Raw genomic sequence first — 18,034 nt, forward strand, 5'->3', positions numbered from 1 at the left:
CATCCCTACTACCTCTGATCTGGAGGACTCACTAAACAGAGAACATCCCTGGTCATCCTTACTGCCTCTGATCTGGAGGACTCACTAAACAGAGAACATCCCTGGTCATCCCTACTGCCTCTGATCTGGAGGACTCACTAAACACAAATGCATCTTCTGTAAATAATTTCTGAGTGTTGGAGTGTACCCCTGGCTATACATACATTTTAAAAACAAGAAAATGGTCCCGTCTGGTTTGCTTAATATAAGTAATTTTAAATGATTTATACTTTTTTTTTTTTTTTTTGATACTTAAGTATATTTTAGCAATTACATTTACTTAGTTAAGTACAAACTAGTACAAAAGAAGTGTCCCTTTTTCGGGACCCTGTCTTTCAAAGATAATTCATAAAAATACAAATAACTTCTTCATTGTAAAGGGTTTAAACACTGCTTGTTCAATGAACCACAATTAATGAACATACACCTGTGGAACGGTCGTTAAGACACTTAACAGCTTACAGACAGTGGGCAATTAAGGTCACAGTTATGAAACCTAGGACACTAAAGAGGCCTTTCTACTGGCTCTGAAAAACACCAAAAGAAAGATGCCCAGGGTCCTTGTTCATCTGTGTGAACGTGCCTTAGGCATACTGCAAGGAGGCATGAGGACTGCAGAAGTGGCCAGGGCATTAAATTGCAATGTCCGTACTGTGAGACACCTAAGACAGCGCTACAGGGAGACAGGACGGACAGCTGACCGTCCTCGCAGTGGCAGACCACGTGTAACAACACCTGCACAGGAGCGAGATCGATTTGAAGGCGGAGGGTCAGTCATGGTTTGGGGCGGTGTGTCACAGCTTCATCGGACTGAGCTTGTTGTCATTGCAGGCAATCTCAACGCTGTGCGTTACAGGGAAGACATCCTCCTCCCTCATGTGGTACACTTCCTGCAGGCTCATCCTGACATGACCCTCCAGCATGACAATGCCACCAGCCATACTACTTGTTCTGTGCGTGATTTCCTGCAAGACAGGAATGTCAGGGTCCTGCCATGGCCAGTGACGAGCCCGGATCTCAATCTCATTGAGCACGTCTGGGACCTGTTGTATTCGGAGGGCTAGGGCTTGGGCCATTCCCCCCAGAAATGTCTGGGACCTGTTGGATCGGAGGGTGAGGGCTTGGGCTATTCCCCCCAGAAATGTCTGGGACCTGTTGGATCGGAGGGTGAGGGCTAGGGCCATTCCCCCCAGAGATGTCTGGGACCTGTTGGATCGGAGGGTGAGGGCTAGGGCCATTCCCCACAGAAATGTCCAGGAACTTGCAGGTGCCTTGTTGGAAGAGTGGAGTAACATCTCACAGCAAGAACTGGCAAATCTGGTGCAGTCCATGAGGAGGAGATGCACTGCAGTACTTAATGCAGCTGGTGGCCGCACCAGATACTGACTGTTACTTTTGATTTTGAACCCCCCTTTGTTCAGGGACACATTATTCAATTTCTGTTAGTCACGTGTCTGTGGAACTTGTTCAGTTTGTTGAATCTTGTTATGTTCATACAAATATTTACACATGTAAAGTTTGCTGAAAATAAACACAGTTGACAGTAAGAGGGCGTTTCTTTTTTTTGCTGAGTTATTTCAAACCAAATACTTTTAGACTTTTAACTCAAGTGATATTTTACTGGTTGACTTTCACTTTTATTTGAGTCATTTTCTATTAAGGATATCTCTACTTTTAGAGTGACCGTTGGTTTGGATCAGTGGATTAGATAAGCAAGTACTCCAAACAATATAAACACAAATACAAAAAGCCTAACTCTTCTAAACCATCAGATATACTTTATTGTTTTTATGTGTGGAACTTAACCCCAGTAATATGTACAATATCCCACTATGGTCAGACATACATACCACAGTATCGATATCCCACTATGGTCAGACGTACATACCACAGTATCGATATCCCACTATGGTCAGACGTACATACCACAGTATCAATATCCCACTATGGTCAGACGTACATACCACAGTATCGATATCCCACTATGGTCAGACATACATACCACAGTATCGATATCCCACTATGGTCAGACGTACATACCACAGTATCGATATCCCACTATGGTCAGACGTACATACCACAGTATCGATATCCCACTATGGTCAGACATACATACCACAGTATCGATATCCCACTATGGTCAGACGTACATACCACAGTATCAATATCCCACTATTGTCAGACGTACATACCACAGTATCGATATCCCACTATGGTCAGACATACATACCACAGTATCGATAACCCACTATGGTCAGACGTACATACCACAGTATCGATATCCCACTATGGTCAGACGTACATACAACTGTATCAATTCAGATCAATCTAGAGCTCGTATTTCCTCATCATCACCTTCATCTCAACAGCCATATAAATGTACAGAAGGGTGAAGGAGCAGAAGGTTTCATGTGACTGCTTAGACTGCTCTGCTGTCACTTCAGACTTTGCCCGGCGCTCCTGTCCTGCACTGTGGAGGCATTGTTGCAATGAGAACGCCGCACCTATAAATATCAGACCGGGCTGGCAGCTGAACATCTAGACACAACTGTTTTAATGTCTGTTTGCACCTCCAGCCACCTTAGTCGGACAACCGTCTCTGACCAAGCTATAGACACCCTACCCGTTTGACCCGGCAACAGACTCCCTATCCCTGGTTACGGCGGACAATCCAAGTCGTCTCTGACACAGCTATAGACACCCTACCCTCGTTTGACCCAGCAACAGACTCCCTATCCCTGGTCTAATCGGACAATCCAACCATGTCTGACCCAGCAACACACCCACTATTCAACCATGTCTGACCCAGCAACAGACCCACTATCCAACCATGTCTGACCCACAACAGACCCACTATCCAACCATGTCTGACCCAGCAACAGACCCACTATCCAACCATGTCTGACCCACAACAGACCCACTATCCAACCATGTCTGACCCACAACAGACCCACTATCCGTGGTCTGGTCTGACAACCCACAGGGGTTTCACCAGTTTTACTTTTGTTCCCCTCTTTCCATTAATAACTGCCAGACAGTTCTCTACAGTGGATAAGTACACCTACAGACCATGGTCGACCAACCATCTCTGACTGACCCAGCTACAGAGAGGCTGAGACCCATGAAATCACCTTACAGACATTCTCTTCCTGGTCGACCAACCATCTCTGACTGACCCAGCTACAGAGAGGCTGAGACCCATGAAATCACCTTACAGACATTCTCTTCCTGGTCGACCAACCATCTCTGTCTGACCCAGCTACAGAGAGGCTGAGACCCATGAAATCACCTTACAGACATTCTCTTCCTGGTCGACCAACCATCTCTGTCTGACCCAGCTACAGAGAGGCTGAGACCCATGAAATCACCTTACAGACCTTCTCTTCCTGGTCGACCAACCATCTCTGTCTGACCCAGCTACAGAGAGGCTGAGACCCATGAAATCACCCTAATCTGCTTTCGTTCTCCATTATCTAGAAATGTTTCAAATGGCAGAAGGTTGGCTACAGTGAAAATGCGCAAAGGACCACAATGCCAAGATAGAGAGTTACCATATTGCCATAACATAATACTACTATATGGACTACTAGTAGCCTGTGTTTCATGCTTACATTGAGCCGGTCATTCAACTCTGATACCAGAGAGCCTTCCCAGCAAACCAAAATGACTTCTGTGAAAATTCCCGGAACATTTGTTAGGTTGCGTCAAATGTTCTCATAACACAAACAAACTGTCCAGTTGTGCTGATGATTATAAAATGTTTGTATAAAACATTTTTCTGACATTTCAAGAATGTTCCCAGAACACATTTAGTCTGTTCTGTTAAGGTTCTCAGAATGGCAGAATGTCAGGTTCTCAGAATGTCAGGTTCTCAGAATGTCAGGTTCTCAGAATGTCAGAATGTCAGGTTCTCAGAATGTCAGAATGTCAGGTTCTCAGAATGTCAGGTTCTCAGAATGTCAGGTTCTCAGAATGTCAGGTTCTCAGAATGTCAGAATGTCAGGTTCTCAGAATGTCAGGTTCTCAGAATGTCAGGTTCTCAGAATGTCAGGTTCTCAGAATGTCAGAATGTCAGGTTCTCAGAATGTCAGGTTCTCAGAATGTCAGGTTCTCAGAATGTCAGGTTCTCAGAATGTCAGGTTCTCAGAATGTCAGGTTCTCAGAATGTCAGAATGTCAGGTTCTCAGAATGTCAGGTTCTCAGAATGTCAGGTTCTCAGAATGTCAGAATGTCAGGTTCTCAGAATGTCAGGTTCTCAGAATGTCAGAATGTCTGGTTCTCAGAATGTCAGAATGTCAGGTTCTCAGAATGTCAGAATGTCAGGTTCTCAGAATGTCAGGTTCTCAGAATGTCAGAATGTCAGGTTCTCAGAATGTCAGAATGTCAGGTTCTCAGAATGTCAGGTTCTCAGAATGTCAGAATGTCAGGTTCTCAGAATGTCAGGTTCTCAGAATGTCAGAATGTCAGGTTCTCAGAATGTCAGAATGTCAGGTTCTCAGAATGTCAGGTTCTCAGAATGTCAGAATGTCAGGTTCTCAGAATGTCAGGTTCTCAGAATATGTGCAGCTGATTATCCAATACTTATTTTTGTGTGAAAAAACATTGTTGTTACAAGAAAATTCCCAAAACACATTTTTGTATGTTCTTTAAAAGTTCTTAAAACATTTATTTAGATTGTGGGGACATTGTGTGGATATGACAGGAGATAAGTTCCCAAAACACTAAAACTCTCCAGTTGTATTGACATTCAGATAATATTTGTATTAGGGTGCAGAAAACATTCCCTCACTGTCCTTAGAAGGTTATTCCTATGTTCAAATGAAGTTACGACATTCCCTCACTGTCCTTAGAAGGTTATTCCTATGTTCAAATGAAGTTACGACATTCCCTCACTGTCCTTAGAAGGTTATTCCTATGTTCAAATGAAGTTAAAACATTCCCTCACTGTCCTTAGAAGGTTATTCCTATGTTCAAATGAAGTTACGACATTCCCTCACTGTCCTTAGAAGGTTATTCCTATGTTCAAATGAAGTTACGACATTCCCTCACTGTCCTTAGAAGGTTATTCCTATGTTCAAATGAAGTTAAGAACAGTCCACAGAGGTCTTTTCTTCATGTGGTAGTGTTGTCTTACTGTTGAGGAACTTTTTGGCAATTATTTGGAATTATATGACAATTTATTAGACATATATTTGACAAACATAGTTTTACCATATTTTGTTGGAAGTCACAAGCGAAACCGGGGAGCTTTGGAGTGGTATCCCTGGAATATGACTAACACAAAAATACATCTGTTTATACCTTCCCTCTGACTATCAGGTTGGGTTCTTTGTCTTTGTAAAGAGAGGATAACTACATCTAGAAAAATAACTATCCTCTACTATGTCTTACTCTACCAATCTTCTTTATATCCTGGTAAGTTGTGCTGTTCGGACTTTTATTTTCCCTACAGACTTGACATTCATGTTAAATGATTGGCTGGCAGATTGCGGTGAAGTGTATATGGATGTGCATAATGTACCGAAAACACATAGCCATAGTTTGGACTATAATTTAATTCAGGATTTCAGTACAAAGGGAAAATCCACTAGAAACTGTAGGATCTTGGTGGCACAGCAGACTCAGTAGCCTACAGCGCTTGCAGATCGCAAATCACCTTGATTACCTTTCTTAAAAAAAAAAGAAGCTATAGCTATGTTTGGACAATACCCTTATGTTCTAGGAACATTACTGGAACCTTGTATTAATACACTCCCTGGCAACCAGACACTCCCTGGCAACCAGACACTCCCTGGCAACCAGACACTCCCTGGCAACCTAATGAGAACCTTAGCGTTTTTACAGATGTTGTGAACAAGATTTTAGTGAATGTTAGGAGAACATTCCAAGGATATTTCATTTCAAAAACTATTCTTAGAAAATAATATTTGGTGATCAAAAACATTCTTTGAATGTTTGTGGGACGTTATCATACTAATATTAGTTCAAGCCCTCACTAGAACTTAATGGGAATGTTAGCTAAATGTTCTGGGAATGTTCCAGGTTTGCTAGGTTCTTTGTTGTTATCAATACACACCATTGGTTGTTCATTGACCATCCTATTGCAAGAGAAATTTTCCTTCACTGCATGAAATGAACACTTGTACTGTATTCAAAGGTTTTAAAGATGTTTGTAATTTCCATTTACTATCAAATATTTATCAACCCACACATATGTGTCCATTCATTTTAATCCACATAGTAACTCACGTTTCCTGTTGCTGCAGGATTCTTTTCCTGCTGTGAGAAACTGGTCCAATTAATATCCTATACCTGTGTAGGTGTCTCGGGTGATATCTCCATTAATGTTAGCGCAGCGTTCCACTAATGTTTTCTCATCACCAATTTAATTTAATCCCGATATGATTGCTGAAGAATGTTTAGGGAACGTTATTGGAACAATCATGTCATTAACGTCAACGCTACTACTATATGAGAGCGTTGTGGGACTATTCCCTGCTTGCTGTTATGGGTGGTTTTAACAACATGTCCATCAACGTTGGCAGAACGTTCCCGTAATGTTTTCTCAGAACCGTTTCTGTTGTTTTTACATTTTGTTACGGCAATATATTCTATAAAACATTGTGTTGTTATATTCTCTGGGAACCTAATGAGAACGTTTGGGGAACGTTCTGTGGTGGTTGTTGCAGATGTTGTGCACGTCATTGCAGTGAACGTTAGGAGAACATTCCAAGGATATTTAATTTAAAACATTTTCTGAAAGAAAATAAATAAATAAATAAATATATATGTACATTCTTTGAATGTTTTTGAGATGTTATCTTCCTAATGTTAGATAAAACACTAAACAGAACTTGGAAATCTTAGTTAATGTTCTGGGAATGTTCCCGGTTTGCTGGGTTGTTTTTTTCCTTTCTTTCATTTTGAAATGGCTGATGGTCGAGGAGTACCATGGAGAATAAAGCAGCCTTGTCCGAAGCAGAACCAACCATAAGGCAGCAGGATCTCCTGTTTCTCCAGCATGATAAAGAAGCACGTTCCCCGGACAGGACGCAAGTCTATTACAGGGCCTTGGAGAATAAGTATGTCCATTGTGTAAAGTTCAAGTGGTCTGGGTTTTTTGACAGTAACATGGCTAAATGCTATTATAACACACCACTCACAGCACACCAGTTGTTAGCTAGCTACTTACCGATGAAAGGGGAGCTCGGGGCAATACTGCACAGCTGTGGAGTAAGGACAATTCATTCTGAATTTTTCTATCTTCTCGTGGTCAACTCTTCAAAGCTGTCAGTAGATCACATAAACACATGTATTAGTGATCATACATGGACTAGGTGAATAAAATCAGATAAATAAATAAGAATTAATAAATACAGGACTGTGTTTTAAAGTCCTGGAGGGTCAAGTGCACAGCAGTGAAGAACGTCTGGAGGATGTTTAGATTTTTGGTATTTTTTTCTTCGGCTCACCAGCGAAGAGGCGGGGTTTGAGCCAGCGCACTGACCAATCCCCGGTAGCAGTTGGACAGGGGTATCACTCTCCCTCAGTTGCTAGGATATAGATATCAAGCAACACCCCTCCCTCCTCACCCATTTCCCTAGGTCTAACTCTAGCCCCTATCTCACCACTATCCTGAAAAGCTGAAGCTCATCCCTGTGCCATTTGCTCCCTCGCCTTGCTCTGACATTTCCACCCAGATTCCCTGGAGGTTTAAACGACAGACATGTCTGTTGCATCACACTGCTCACTATACTGCCCACCGCAAGCCCCACTGTGCCTGGTATCAGTCTGGCTAGTGTAGCGATGCCATAAACAACCCCCTGGTATCAGTCTGGCTAGTGTAGAGATGCCATAAACAATCCCCTGGTATCAGTCTGGCTAGTGTAGAGATGCCATAAACAACCCCCTGGTATCAGTCTGGCTAGTGTACAGATGTCATAAACAATCCCCTGGTATCAGTCTGGCTAGTGTACAGAAGTCATAAACAATCCCCTGGTATCAGTCTGGCTAGTGTAGAGATGCCATAAACAATCCCTTGGTATCAGTCTGGCTAGTGTACAGATGTCATAAACAATCCCCTGGTATCAGTCTGGCTACAGTCTGGCTAGTGTAGAGATGCCATAAACAATCCCCTGGTATCAGTCTGGCTAGTGTAGAGATGCCATAAACAAACCCCTGGTATCAGTCTGGCTAGTGTAGAGATGCCATAAACAATCCCCTGGTATCAGTCTGGCTAGTGTAGAGATGCCATAAACAACCCCCTGGTATCAGTCTGGCTAGTGTAGAGATGCCATAAACAACCCCCTGGTATCAGTCTGGCTAGTGTAGAGATGCCATAAACAAACCCCTGGTGCCCATGGTGTAGTCTGTAGTCTATCTAGTCTGTAGTCTATCTAGTCTGTAGTCTATTTAGTCTGTAGTCTATCTAGTCTGTAGTCTGTCTAGTCTGTAGTCTATTTAGTCTGTAGTCTATCTAGTCTGTAGTCTGTCTAGCCTGTAGTCTATCTAGTCTGTAGTCTATCTAGTCTGTAGTCTCTGTAGTCTGTAGTCTATCTAGTCTGTAGTCTATGTAGCCTGTAGTCCATCTAGTCTGTAGTCTGTCTAGTCTGTAGTCTATCTAGTCTGTAGTCTGTCTAGTCTGTAGTCTGTCTAGTCTGTAGTCTATCTAGTCTGTAATCTGTCTAGCCTGTAGTCTATCTAGTCTGTAGTCTATCTAGTCTGTAGTCTGTCTAGTCTGTAGTCTGTCTAGCCTGTAGTCTATCTAGTTGTAGTCTATCTAGCCTGTAGTCTATCTAGTCTGTAGTCTGTCTAGTCTGTAGTCTATCCATTATGTAGTCTGTCTAGCCTGTAGTCTGTCTAGCCTGTAGTCTATCTAGTCTGTAGTCTGTCTAGCCTGTAGTCTATCTAGTCTGTAGTCTGTCTAGCCTGTAGTATGTCTAGCCTGTAGTCTATCTAGTCGGTAGTCTATCTAGTCTGTAGTCTATCTAGTCTGTAGTTAATTTAGTGATTGTCTCCTGATCCCTCCTGTCTCAGACTCCAGTATTTATGCTGCAGTAGTTTATGTTGCGGGGGGCTAGGGTCAGTCTGTTATATCTGGAGTATTTCTCCTGTCTTATTCGGTGACCTGTGTGAATTTAAGTATGCTCTCTCTAATTCTCTCTCTCTCTTTCCATCGTTCTTTCTTCCTCTCTCTCTTTCTCTCTCTCTCTCTCTCTTTCTCTCTCTCGGAGGATCTGAGCCCTAGGACTATGCCTCAGGACTACCTGCTTCAGTTTATTATTATTTGACCCTGCTGGTTTATGAACATTTGAACATCTTGGCCATGTTCTGTTATAATCTCCACCCGGCACAGCCAGAAGAGGACTTGCCACCCCTCATAGCCTGGTTCCTCTCTAGGTTTCTTCCTAGGTTTTGGTCTTTCTAGGGAGTTTTTCCTAGCCACTGTGCTTCTACACCTGCATTGCTTGCTGTTTGGGGTTTTAGGCTGGGTTTCTGTACAGCACTTTGTGATATCAGCTGATGTAAGATGGGCTATATAAATACATTTGATTTGATTTGATTACACAGTCAGACTGAGAGAACCTGTCAGCTTACACACAGATCTGATGTCAGTCTTGACGATGGTTAAGGAAATGGTAATGGTAACAGTAGACAGTGCTGCTGAGAGGTAGAGAGCAGTAAACATCACAAAGTTAACCTAAGTCTCTTCCTCTTGGGATGTTCTTTGTTACCCAATTAGTATCTGTTGCTGCCCATTTGGTGTCCTCCGTCAGTGTATTATCTTGGTGTCCTCCGTCAGTGTATTGTCTTGGTGTCCTCCGTCAGTGTATTATCTTGGTGTCCTCCATCAGTGTATTATCTTGGTGTCCCCCATCAGTTTATTATCTTGGTGTCCCCCATCAGTGTATTATCTGGGACCATAGAAACAAAGCGAGGCCAGACAGACAGACAGATTAGAAGTTATACCAGAAAAGCCTTTACACTAGTCTAATCTAACATAAAAATGTTGCTTTTAGTCCAACACCAAAACACCAATACACTATCTTCTCACTATCAGTCTCTCTCTCCCTCTCACCCACATAGTACGAGGCTGTAAACCAAGAGGCGTTTTGCGGTTTTAGGAGATGAATGGAGAGTGAATCAGCAGGCTAAAATAAAGGGCAGGGTCACAGAGGGGGGAGATAATAAATAGATCTGGTGTATCCAGGGAACACTAGCCCTGTGGTTGATCTGGACTGTTGTCTGTCTAATAAAAAGAGAGAGAGAGAGAGAGAGAGGGAGACAGAGTGGGAGAGGGAGAGAGAGAGAGAGAGAGAGAGAGAGAGATGATGGTATCGTAAATGAATGAATAAAATATACAGACCATAAATTCCAATTGGTTATACTTAAACTCTTTAACATCATCCTCAGCGCTGTCATCTTCCCCAATATTTGGAACGATGACTGATCCTCCCCAATCCACAAAAGTAGAGAAAAATTTGACCACAATAACATGCATCAACCTTGAGAAAATCCTCTGCATTATCATTAACTGCAGACTAGACTAGTACATTTCCTCAGTGAAAACAATGTACTGAGCAAATGTCAAATTGTCTCACACCCTTATTGACAAACAAACAAATCAAAACAAAGGCAAAGTCTTCTCAAGCTTTGTGGATTTCAAAAAAGCGTTGACTCAATTTGGCATGAGGGTCTGCTATATACATTGGGGAATGTTTGTTGAAAAACATACGACATTATAAAACCATGTACACAAACAAGTGTGCGGTTAAAAGTGGCAAAAACACACACATTTCTTTCCACAGCGCTGTGGGGTGAGACAGGGATGCAGCTTGAGCCCCACTCTCTTCAATATATATATATATATATATATATATATATATATATCAATGAATTGGCGAGGGCATTAGAACAGTCTGCAGCACCCGGCCTCACCCTACTAGAATCTGAAGTCAAATGTCTACTGTTTGTTGATGGTCTGGTGCTTCTGTCCCCAACCAAGGAGGGCCGACAGCAGCACCTAGACCTCTGGAGAGACCTGGGCCCTGACGGTAAATCTCAGTAAGACAAAAATAATGGCGTTCCAAAAAAGGTCCAGTTGCCAGGACCTCAAATACAAATTCCATCTAGAAACCGTTACTGCAGTGGTTCTCAATCCTGTTCCTGGGGACCGCTCACATTCTTTTGATGTGATCCATGACAACGAAGAAGCAGGTGTCCCTTCCAGTGATGTGGCGCTGCCCTTGGACCTGATGCCAGTAAGGATGGTCTTCACAGAAGCTTCCTTGATATAGAAATCCTTCGGTTTCACTGCCTCTTCAGTGGTAAGGTCCCTTGCACCAAAGGGACACTTGACACCCACCACTGCTGTGGTGCCCACTAGACCATCCGGTGAGGCACCTAGAATCCCAGGCCCCATGACCCAAAGCCCTGACGCCTGCAACATCCATCCCTGTTGCCATATCTGTGCACCACTTTACAGAAAACACCACATCGAACGACTGTGATCTTAGGACCCTGTTTTTTTTAGCAGCGATGGAGTAACAGGCTTGGTCCTAACCACTGTAACAGGCTTGGTCCTAACCACTGTAACAGGCTTGGTCCTAGCCACTGTAACAGGCTTGGTCCTAACCACTGTAACAGGCTTGGTCCTAGCCACTGTAACAGGATTGGTCCTAACCACTGTAACAGGCTTGGTCCTAACCACTGTAACAGGCTTGGTCCTAACCACTGTAACAGGCTTGGTCCTAACCACTGTAACAGGCTTGGTCCTAACTACTGTAACAGGCTTGGTCATAACTACTGTAACAGGCTTGGTCATAACTACTGTAACAGGCTTGGTCCTAACTACTGTAACAAGCTTGGTCCTAACCACTGTAACATGGTCATAACTACTGTAACAGGCTTGGTCATAACTACTGTAACAGGCTTGGCCCTAACCACTGTAACAGGCTTGGTCCTAACTACTGTAACAGGCTTGGTCCTAACTACTGTAACATGGCCCTAACCACTGTAACAGGCTTGGTCCTAACCACTGTAATATGGTCCTAACCACTGTAACAGGCTTGGTCCTAACTACTGTAACAGGCTTGGTCCTAACCACTGTAACAGACTTGGTCCTAACCACTGTAACATGGTCCTAACTACTGTAACAGGCTTGGTCCTAACCACTGTAACAGGCTTGGTCCTAACCACTGTAACAGGCTTGGTCCTAACCACTGTAACAGGCTTGGTCCTAACCACTGTAACAGGCTTGGTCCTAACCACTGTAACAGGCTTGGTCCTAACCACTGTAACAGGCTTGGTCCTAACCACTGTAACAGGCTTGGTCCTAACCACTGTAACAGGCTTGGTCCTAACCACTGTAACAGGCTTGGTCCTAACTACTGTAACAGGCTTGGTCATAACTACTGTAACAGGCTTGGTCATAACTACTGTAACAGGCTTGGTCCTAACTACTGTAACAAGCTTGGTCCTAACCACTGTAACATGGTCATAACTACTGTAACAGGCTTGGTCATAACTACTGTAACAGGCTTGGCCCTAACCACTGTAACAGGCTTGGTCCTAACTACTGTAACAGGCTTGGTCCTAACTACTGTAACATGGCCCTAACCACTGTAACAGGCTTGGTCCTAACCACTGTAATATGGTCCTAACCACTGTAACAGGCTTGGTCCTAACTACTGTAACAGGCTTGGTCCTAACCACTGTAACAGACTTGGTCCTAACCACTGTAACATGGTCCTAACTACTGTAACAGGCTTGGTCCTAACCACTGTAACAGGCTTGGTCCTAACCACTGTAACAGGCTTGGTCCTAACCACTGTAACAGGCTTGGTCCTAACCACTGTAACAGGCTTGGTCCTAACCACTGTAACAGGCTTGGTCCTAACCACTGTAACAGGCTTGGTCCTAACCACTGTAACAGGCTTGGTCCTAACTACTGTAACAGGCTTGGTCCTAACTACTGTAACAGGCTTGGTCCTAACCACTGTAACATGGTCCTAACCACTGTAACAGGCTTGGTCCTAACCACTGTAACATGGTCCTAACCACTGAAACAGGCTTGGTCCTAACCACTGTAACAGGCTTGGTCCTAACCACTGTAACAGGCTTGGTCCTAACCACTGTAACAGGCTTGGTCCTAACCACTGTAACATGGTCCTAACCACTGTAACAGGCTTGGTCCTAACCACTGTAACAGGCTTGGTCCTAACCACTGTAACATGGTCCTAACCACTGTAACAGGCTTGGTCCTAACTACTGTAACAGGCTTGGTCCTAACTACTGTAACAGGCTTGGTCCTAACCACTGTAACAGGCTTGGTCCTAACCACTGTAACAGGCTTGGTCCTAACCACTGTAACAGGCTTGGTCCTAACCACTGTAACAGGCTTGGTCCTAACCACTGTAACAGGCTTGGTCCTAACCACTGTAACAGGCTTGGTCCTAACCACTGTAACAGGCTTGGTCCTAACCACTGTAACAGGCTTGGTCCTAACTACTGTAACAGGCTTGGTCCTAACCACTGTAACAGGCTTGGTCATAACTACTGTAACAGGCTTGGTCATAACTACTGTAACAGGCTTGGTCCTAACCACTGTAACAGGCTTGGTCCTAACCACTGTAACAGGCTTGGTCCTAACTACTGTAACAGGCTTGGTCCTAACCACTGTAACAGGCTTGGTCATAACTACTGTAACAGGCTTGGTCATAACTACTGTAACAGTCTTGGTCCTAACCACTGTAACAAGCTTGGTCCTAACTACTGTAACAGGCTTGGTCCTAACTACTGTAACAGGCTTGGTCCTAACCACTGTAACAGGCTTGGTCATAACTACTGTAACAGGCTTGGTCCTAACTACTGTAACAGGCTTGGTCCTAACTACTGTAACAGGCTTGGTCCTAACTACTGTAACAGGCTTGGTCCTAACCACTGTAACAGGCTTGGTCCTAACCACTGTAACAGGCTTGGTCCTAACCACTGTAACAGGCTTGGTCCTAACTACTGTAACAGGCTTGGTCCTAACCACTGTAACAGGCTTGGTCCTAACTACTGTAACAGGCTTGGTCCTAACCACTGTAACAGGCTTGGTCCTAACCACTGTAACAGGCTTGGTCCTAACTACTGTAACAGGCTTGGTCCTAACCACTGTAACAGGCTTGGTCCTAACCACTGTAACAAGCTTGGTCCTAACTACTGTAACAGGCTTGGTCCTAACCACTGTAACATGGTCCTAACTACTGTAACAGGCTTGGTCCTAACCATTGTAACAGGCTTGGTCCAAACTACTGTAACAGGCTTGGTCCTAACTACTGTAACAGGCTTGGTCCTAACTACTGTAACAGGCTTGGTCCTAACTACTGTAACAGGCTTGGTCATAACCACTGTAACAGGCTTGGTCATAACTACTGTAACAGGCTGGGTCCTAACCACTGTAACAGGCTTGGTCATAACTACTGTAACAGGCTTGGTCCTAACCACTGTAACAGGCTTGGTCCTAACCACTGTAACATGGTCCTAACTACTGTAACAGGCTTGGTCCTAACCATTGTAACAGGCTTGGTCCAAACTACTGTAACAGGCTTGGTCCTAACTACTGTAACAGGCTTGGTCATAACTACTGTAACAGGCTTGGTCCTAACCACTGTAACAGGCTTGGTCCTAACCACTGTAACAGGCTTGGTCCTAACCACTGTAACAGGCTTGGTCCTAACCACTGTAACATGGTCCTAACTACTGTAACAGGCTTGGTCCTAACCACTGTAACAGGCTTGGTCCAAACTACTGTAACAGGCTTGGTCCTAACTACTGTAACAAGCTTGGTCCTAACCACTGTAACAGGCTTGGTCCTAACCACTGTAACAGGCTTGGTCCTAACCACTGTAACATGGTCCTAACTACTGTAACAGGCTTGGTCCTAACCATTGTAACAGGCTTGGTCCAAACTACTGTAACAGGCTTGGTCCTAACTACTGTAACAGGCTTGGTCCTAACTACTGTAACAGGCTTGGTCCTAACTACTGTAACAGGCTTGGTCATAACCACTGTAACAGGCTTGGTCATAACTACTGTAACAGGCTGGGTCCTAACCACTGTAACAGGCTTGGTCATAACTACTGTAACAGGCTTGGTCCTAACTACTGTAACAGGCTTGGTCCTAACTACTGTAACAGGCTTGGTCATAACCACTGTAACAGGCTTGGTCATAACTACTGTAACAGGCTTGGTCCTAACCACTGTAATATGGTCCTAACCACTGTAACAGGCTTGGTCATAACTACTGTAACAGGCTTGGTCCTAACCACTGTAATATGGTCCTAACCACTGTAACAGGCTTGGTCATAACTACTGTAACAGGCTTGGTCCTAACCACTGTAACAGGCTTGGTCCTAACTACTGTAACAGGCTTGGTCATAACCACTGTAACAGGCTTGGTCATAACTACTGTAACAGGCTTGGTCCTAACTACTGTAACAAGCTTGGTCATAACTACTGTAACAGGCTTGGTCCTAACCACTGTAACAGGCTTGGTCATAACTACTGTAACAAGCTTGGTCCTAACCACTGTAACAGGCTTGGTCCTAACTACTGTAACAGGCTTGGTCCTAACCACTGTAACATGGTCCTAACCACTGTAACAGGATTGGTCCTAACCACTGTAACAGGCTTGGTCCTAACCACTGTAACAGGCTTGGTCCTAACCACTGTAACATGGTCCTAACCACTGTAACAGGATTGGTCCTAACCACTGTAACAGGCTTGGTCCTAACCACTGTAACAGGCTTGGTCCTAACCACTGTAACAGGCTTGGTCCTAACCACTGTAACAGGCTTGGTCCTAACCACTGTAACAGGCTTGGTCCTAACCACTGTAACAGGCTTGGTCCTAACCACTGTAACAGGCTTGGTCCTAACTACTGTAACAAGCTTGGTCCTAACCACTGTAACAGGCTTGGTCCTAACCACTGTAACAGGCTTGGTCCTAACCACTGTAACAGGCTTGGTCCTAACCACTGTAACAGGCTTGGTCCTAACTACTGTAACAGGCTTGGTCCTAACCACTGTAACAGGCTTGGTCCTAACTACTGTAACAGGCTTGGTCCTAACCACTGTAACAGGCTTGGTCCTAACCACTGTCACAGGCTTGGTCATAACTACTGTAACAGGCTTGGTCCTAACCACTGTAACAGGCTTGGTCCTAACCACTGTAACAGGCTTGGTCCTAACCACTGTTCCATCATTGCTGTCCGTCAACCTCTCTCTCCTCATGGCATTCCAGTTGAGGTTGGTGCGCTGTCCAACTGTTGCCTGCCATATAGCCTCATTTTTTAGATGTTTTATTTCACCTTTATTTAACCAGGTAGGCTAGTTGAGAACAAGTTCTCATTTGCAACTGTGACCTGGCCAAGATAAAGCAAAGCAGTGTGACACAGACAACAACACATAGTTACACATGGAGTAAACAATAAACAAGCCAATAAACAAATCAATGGCTAAGTAGAAAAAAATGAAGTCTATATACAGTGTGTGCAAAAGGCATGAGGAGGAAGGCAATAAATAGACCATAGGAGTGAATAATTACAATTTAGCAGATTAACACTGGAGTGATAGAGGAGCAGATGATGATGTGCAAGTAGAGATACTGGTGTGCAAAAGAGCAGAAATGTAAATAAAACAAAAACAGTATGGGGATGAGGTAGATAGATTGGGTGGGTTATTTACAGATGGACTGTGTACAGCTGCTCCTGCTGCTCCACAGACAGCGCCATGCCAACCAGGAAGCCTGCATGCCCCATGTGCCCTTGTTTTAACAATGTCTGGTACTGCCAGGAAGGGTAGCTGCTCAAGGTTCAAGCAGACATGTAATTCCACTGAACCAGATACGGTTCCTTAGCTACTAGATCCTCTGTGAGCTCTCGGGACCGAGGGGTTGTAGTCTTCAGCTGACTGCACCTGGTTGGGCACGGCTGACTAGTCTTCAGCCGGATACAGGTCCTCCACTGACCTGCACCTGGTTGGGCACGGCTGGCTAGTCTTCAGCCAGGTACAGGTCCTCCACTGACCCGCACCTGGTTGGGCACAGCTGGCTAGTCTTCAGCCAGGTACAGGTCCTCCACTGACTCCACCTGTTTGGGCACGGCTGGCTTCCTCCACTCACATTCCACATCCGTACGGCCGATATTGTGAACAACCAAAATAGGCTTCATGGCTCCACTGATGAGCTCCATGGAGGCTTTTAAATGTGGTAGAGAGAATCCCTGGTCACCGATAGAGACCTGCCAACAGGAAGGAGGTTAAGAGTTACATGTTGTAGAGAGAATCCCCTGGTCAACGATAGAGACCTGGCAACAGGAAGTGGTCACCTATAGAGACCTATAAACAGGAAGTGGTCACCTATAGAGACCTGGCAACAGGAAGTGGTCACCTAGAGAGACCTGACAACAGGAAGGAGGTTAGGTGTTACATGTTGTAGAGAGAATCCCCTGGTCACCTAGAGAGACCTGACAACAGGAAGTGGTCACCTATAGAGACCTGCCAACAGGAAGGAGGTTAGGTGTTACATGTTGTAGAGAGAATCCCCTGGTCACCGATAGAGACCTGCCAACAGGAAGGAGGTTAAGAGTTAAATGTTGTAGAGAGAATCCCCTGGTCAACGATAGAGACCTGGCAACAGGAAGTGGTCACCTATAGAGACCTATAAACAGGAAGTGGTCACCTGTAGAGACCTGCCAACAGGAAGTGGTCACCTGTAGAGACCTGCCAACAGGAAGTGGCCACCTAGAGAGACCTGCCAACAGGAACTGGTCACCTAGAGAGACCTGACAACAGGAAGGAGGTTAGGTGTTACATGTTGTAGAGAGAATCTCCATGTCACCTAGAGAGACCTGACAACAGGAAGTGGTCACCTATAGAGACCTGCCAACAGGAAGGAGGTTAGGTGTTACATGTTGTAGAGAGAATCCCCTGGTCACCTAGAGAGACCTGAC

At 44.5% G+C, this 18,034-nt stretch overlaps 1 protein-coding gene across 10 annotated transcripts in view; it reads right to left on the bottom strand.

The window, feature by feature from the left end:
• The window catches only part of LOC110524472 (tumor protein 63), a 121,139-nt gene extending 113,635 nt beyond the window's left edge, over positions 1–7,504 (bottom strand). For 9 of the 10 annotated variants that reach the window (XM_036980419.2, XM_036980330.2, XM_036980381.2 and 6 more), the window contains exon 1: positions 7,232–7,492. In XM_036980419.2, coding sequence (XP_036836314.1) covers positions 7,232–7,287 — 56 coding nt within the window. In that variant the 5' untranslated portion in view covers positions 7,288–7,492. Of the gene's footprint in view, positions 1–7,231 lie in introns of all 10 variants that reach the window. The other variant, XR_016495098.1, reaches the window with a different exon arrangement.
• Positions 7,505–18,034: the final 10,530 nt, after the last annotated feature.

This window comes from Oncorhynchus mykiss, chromosome 1 (assembly GCF_057628025.1).
Source record: "Oncorhynchus mykiss isolate SJ-2025 chromosome 1, ASM5762802v1, whole genome shotgun sequence".
NCBI classification, from domain to species: Eukaryota; Metazoa; Chordata; class Actinopteri; order Salmoniformes; family Salmonidae; genus Oncorhynchus; species Oncorhynchus mykiss.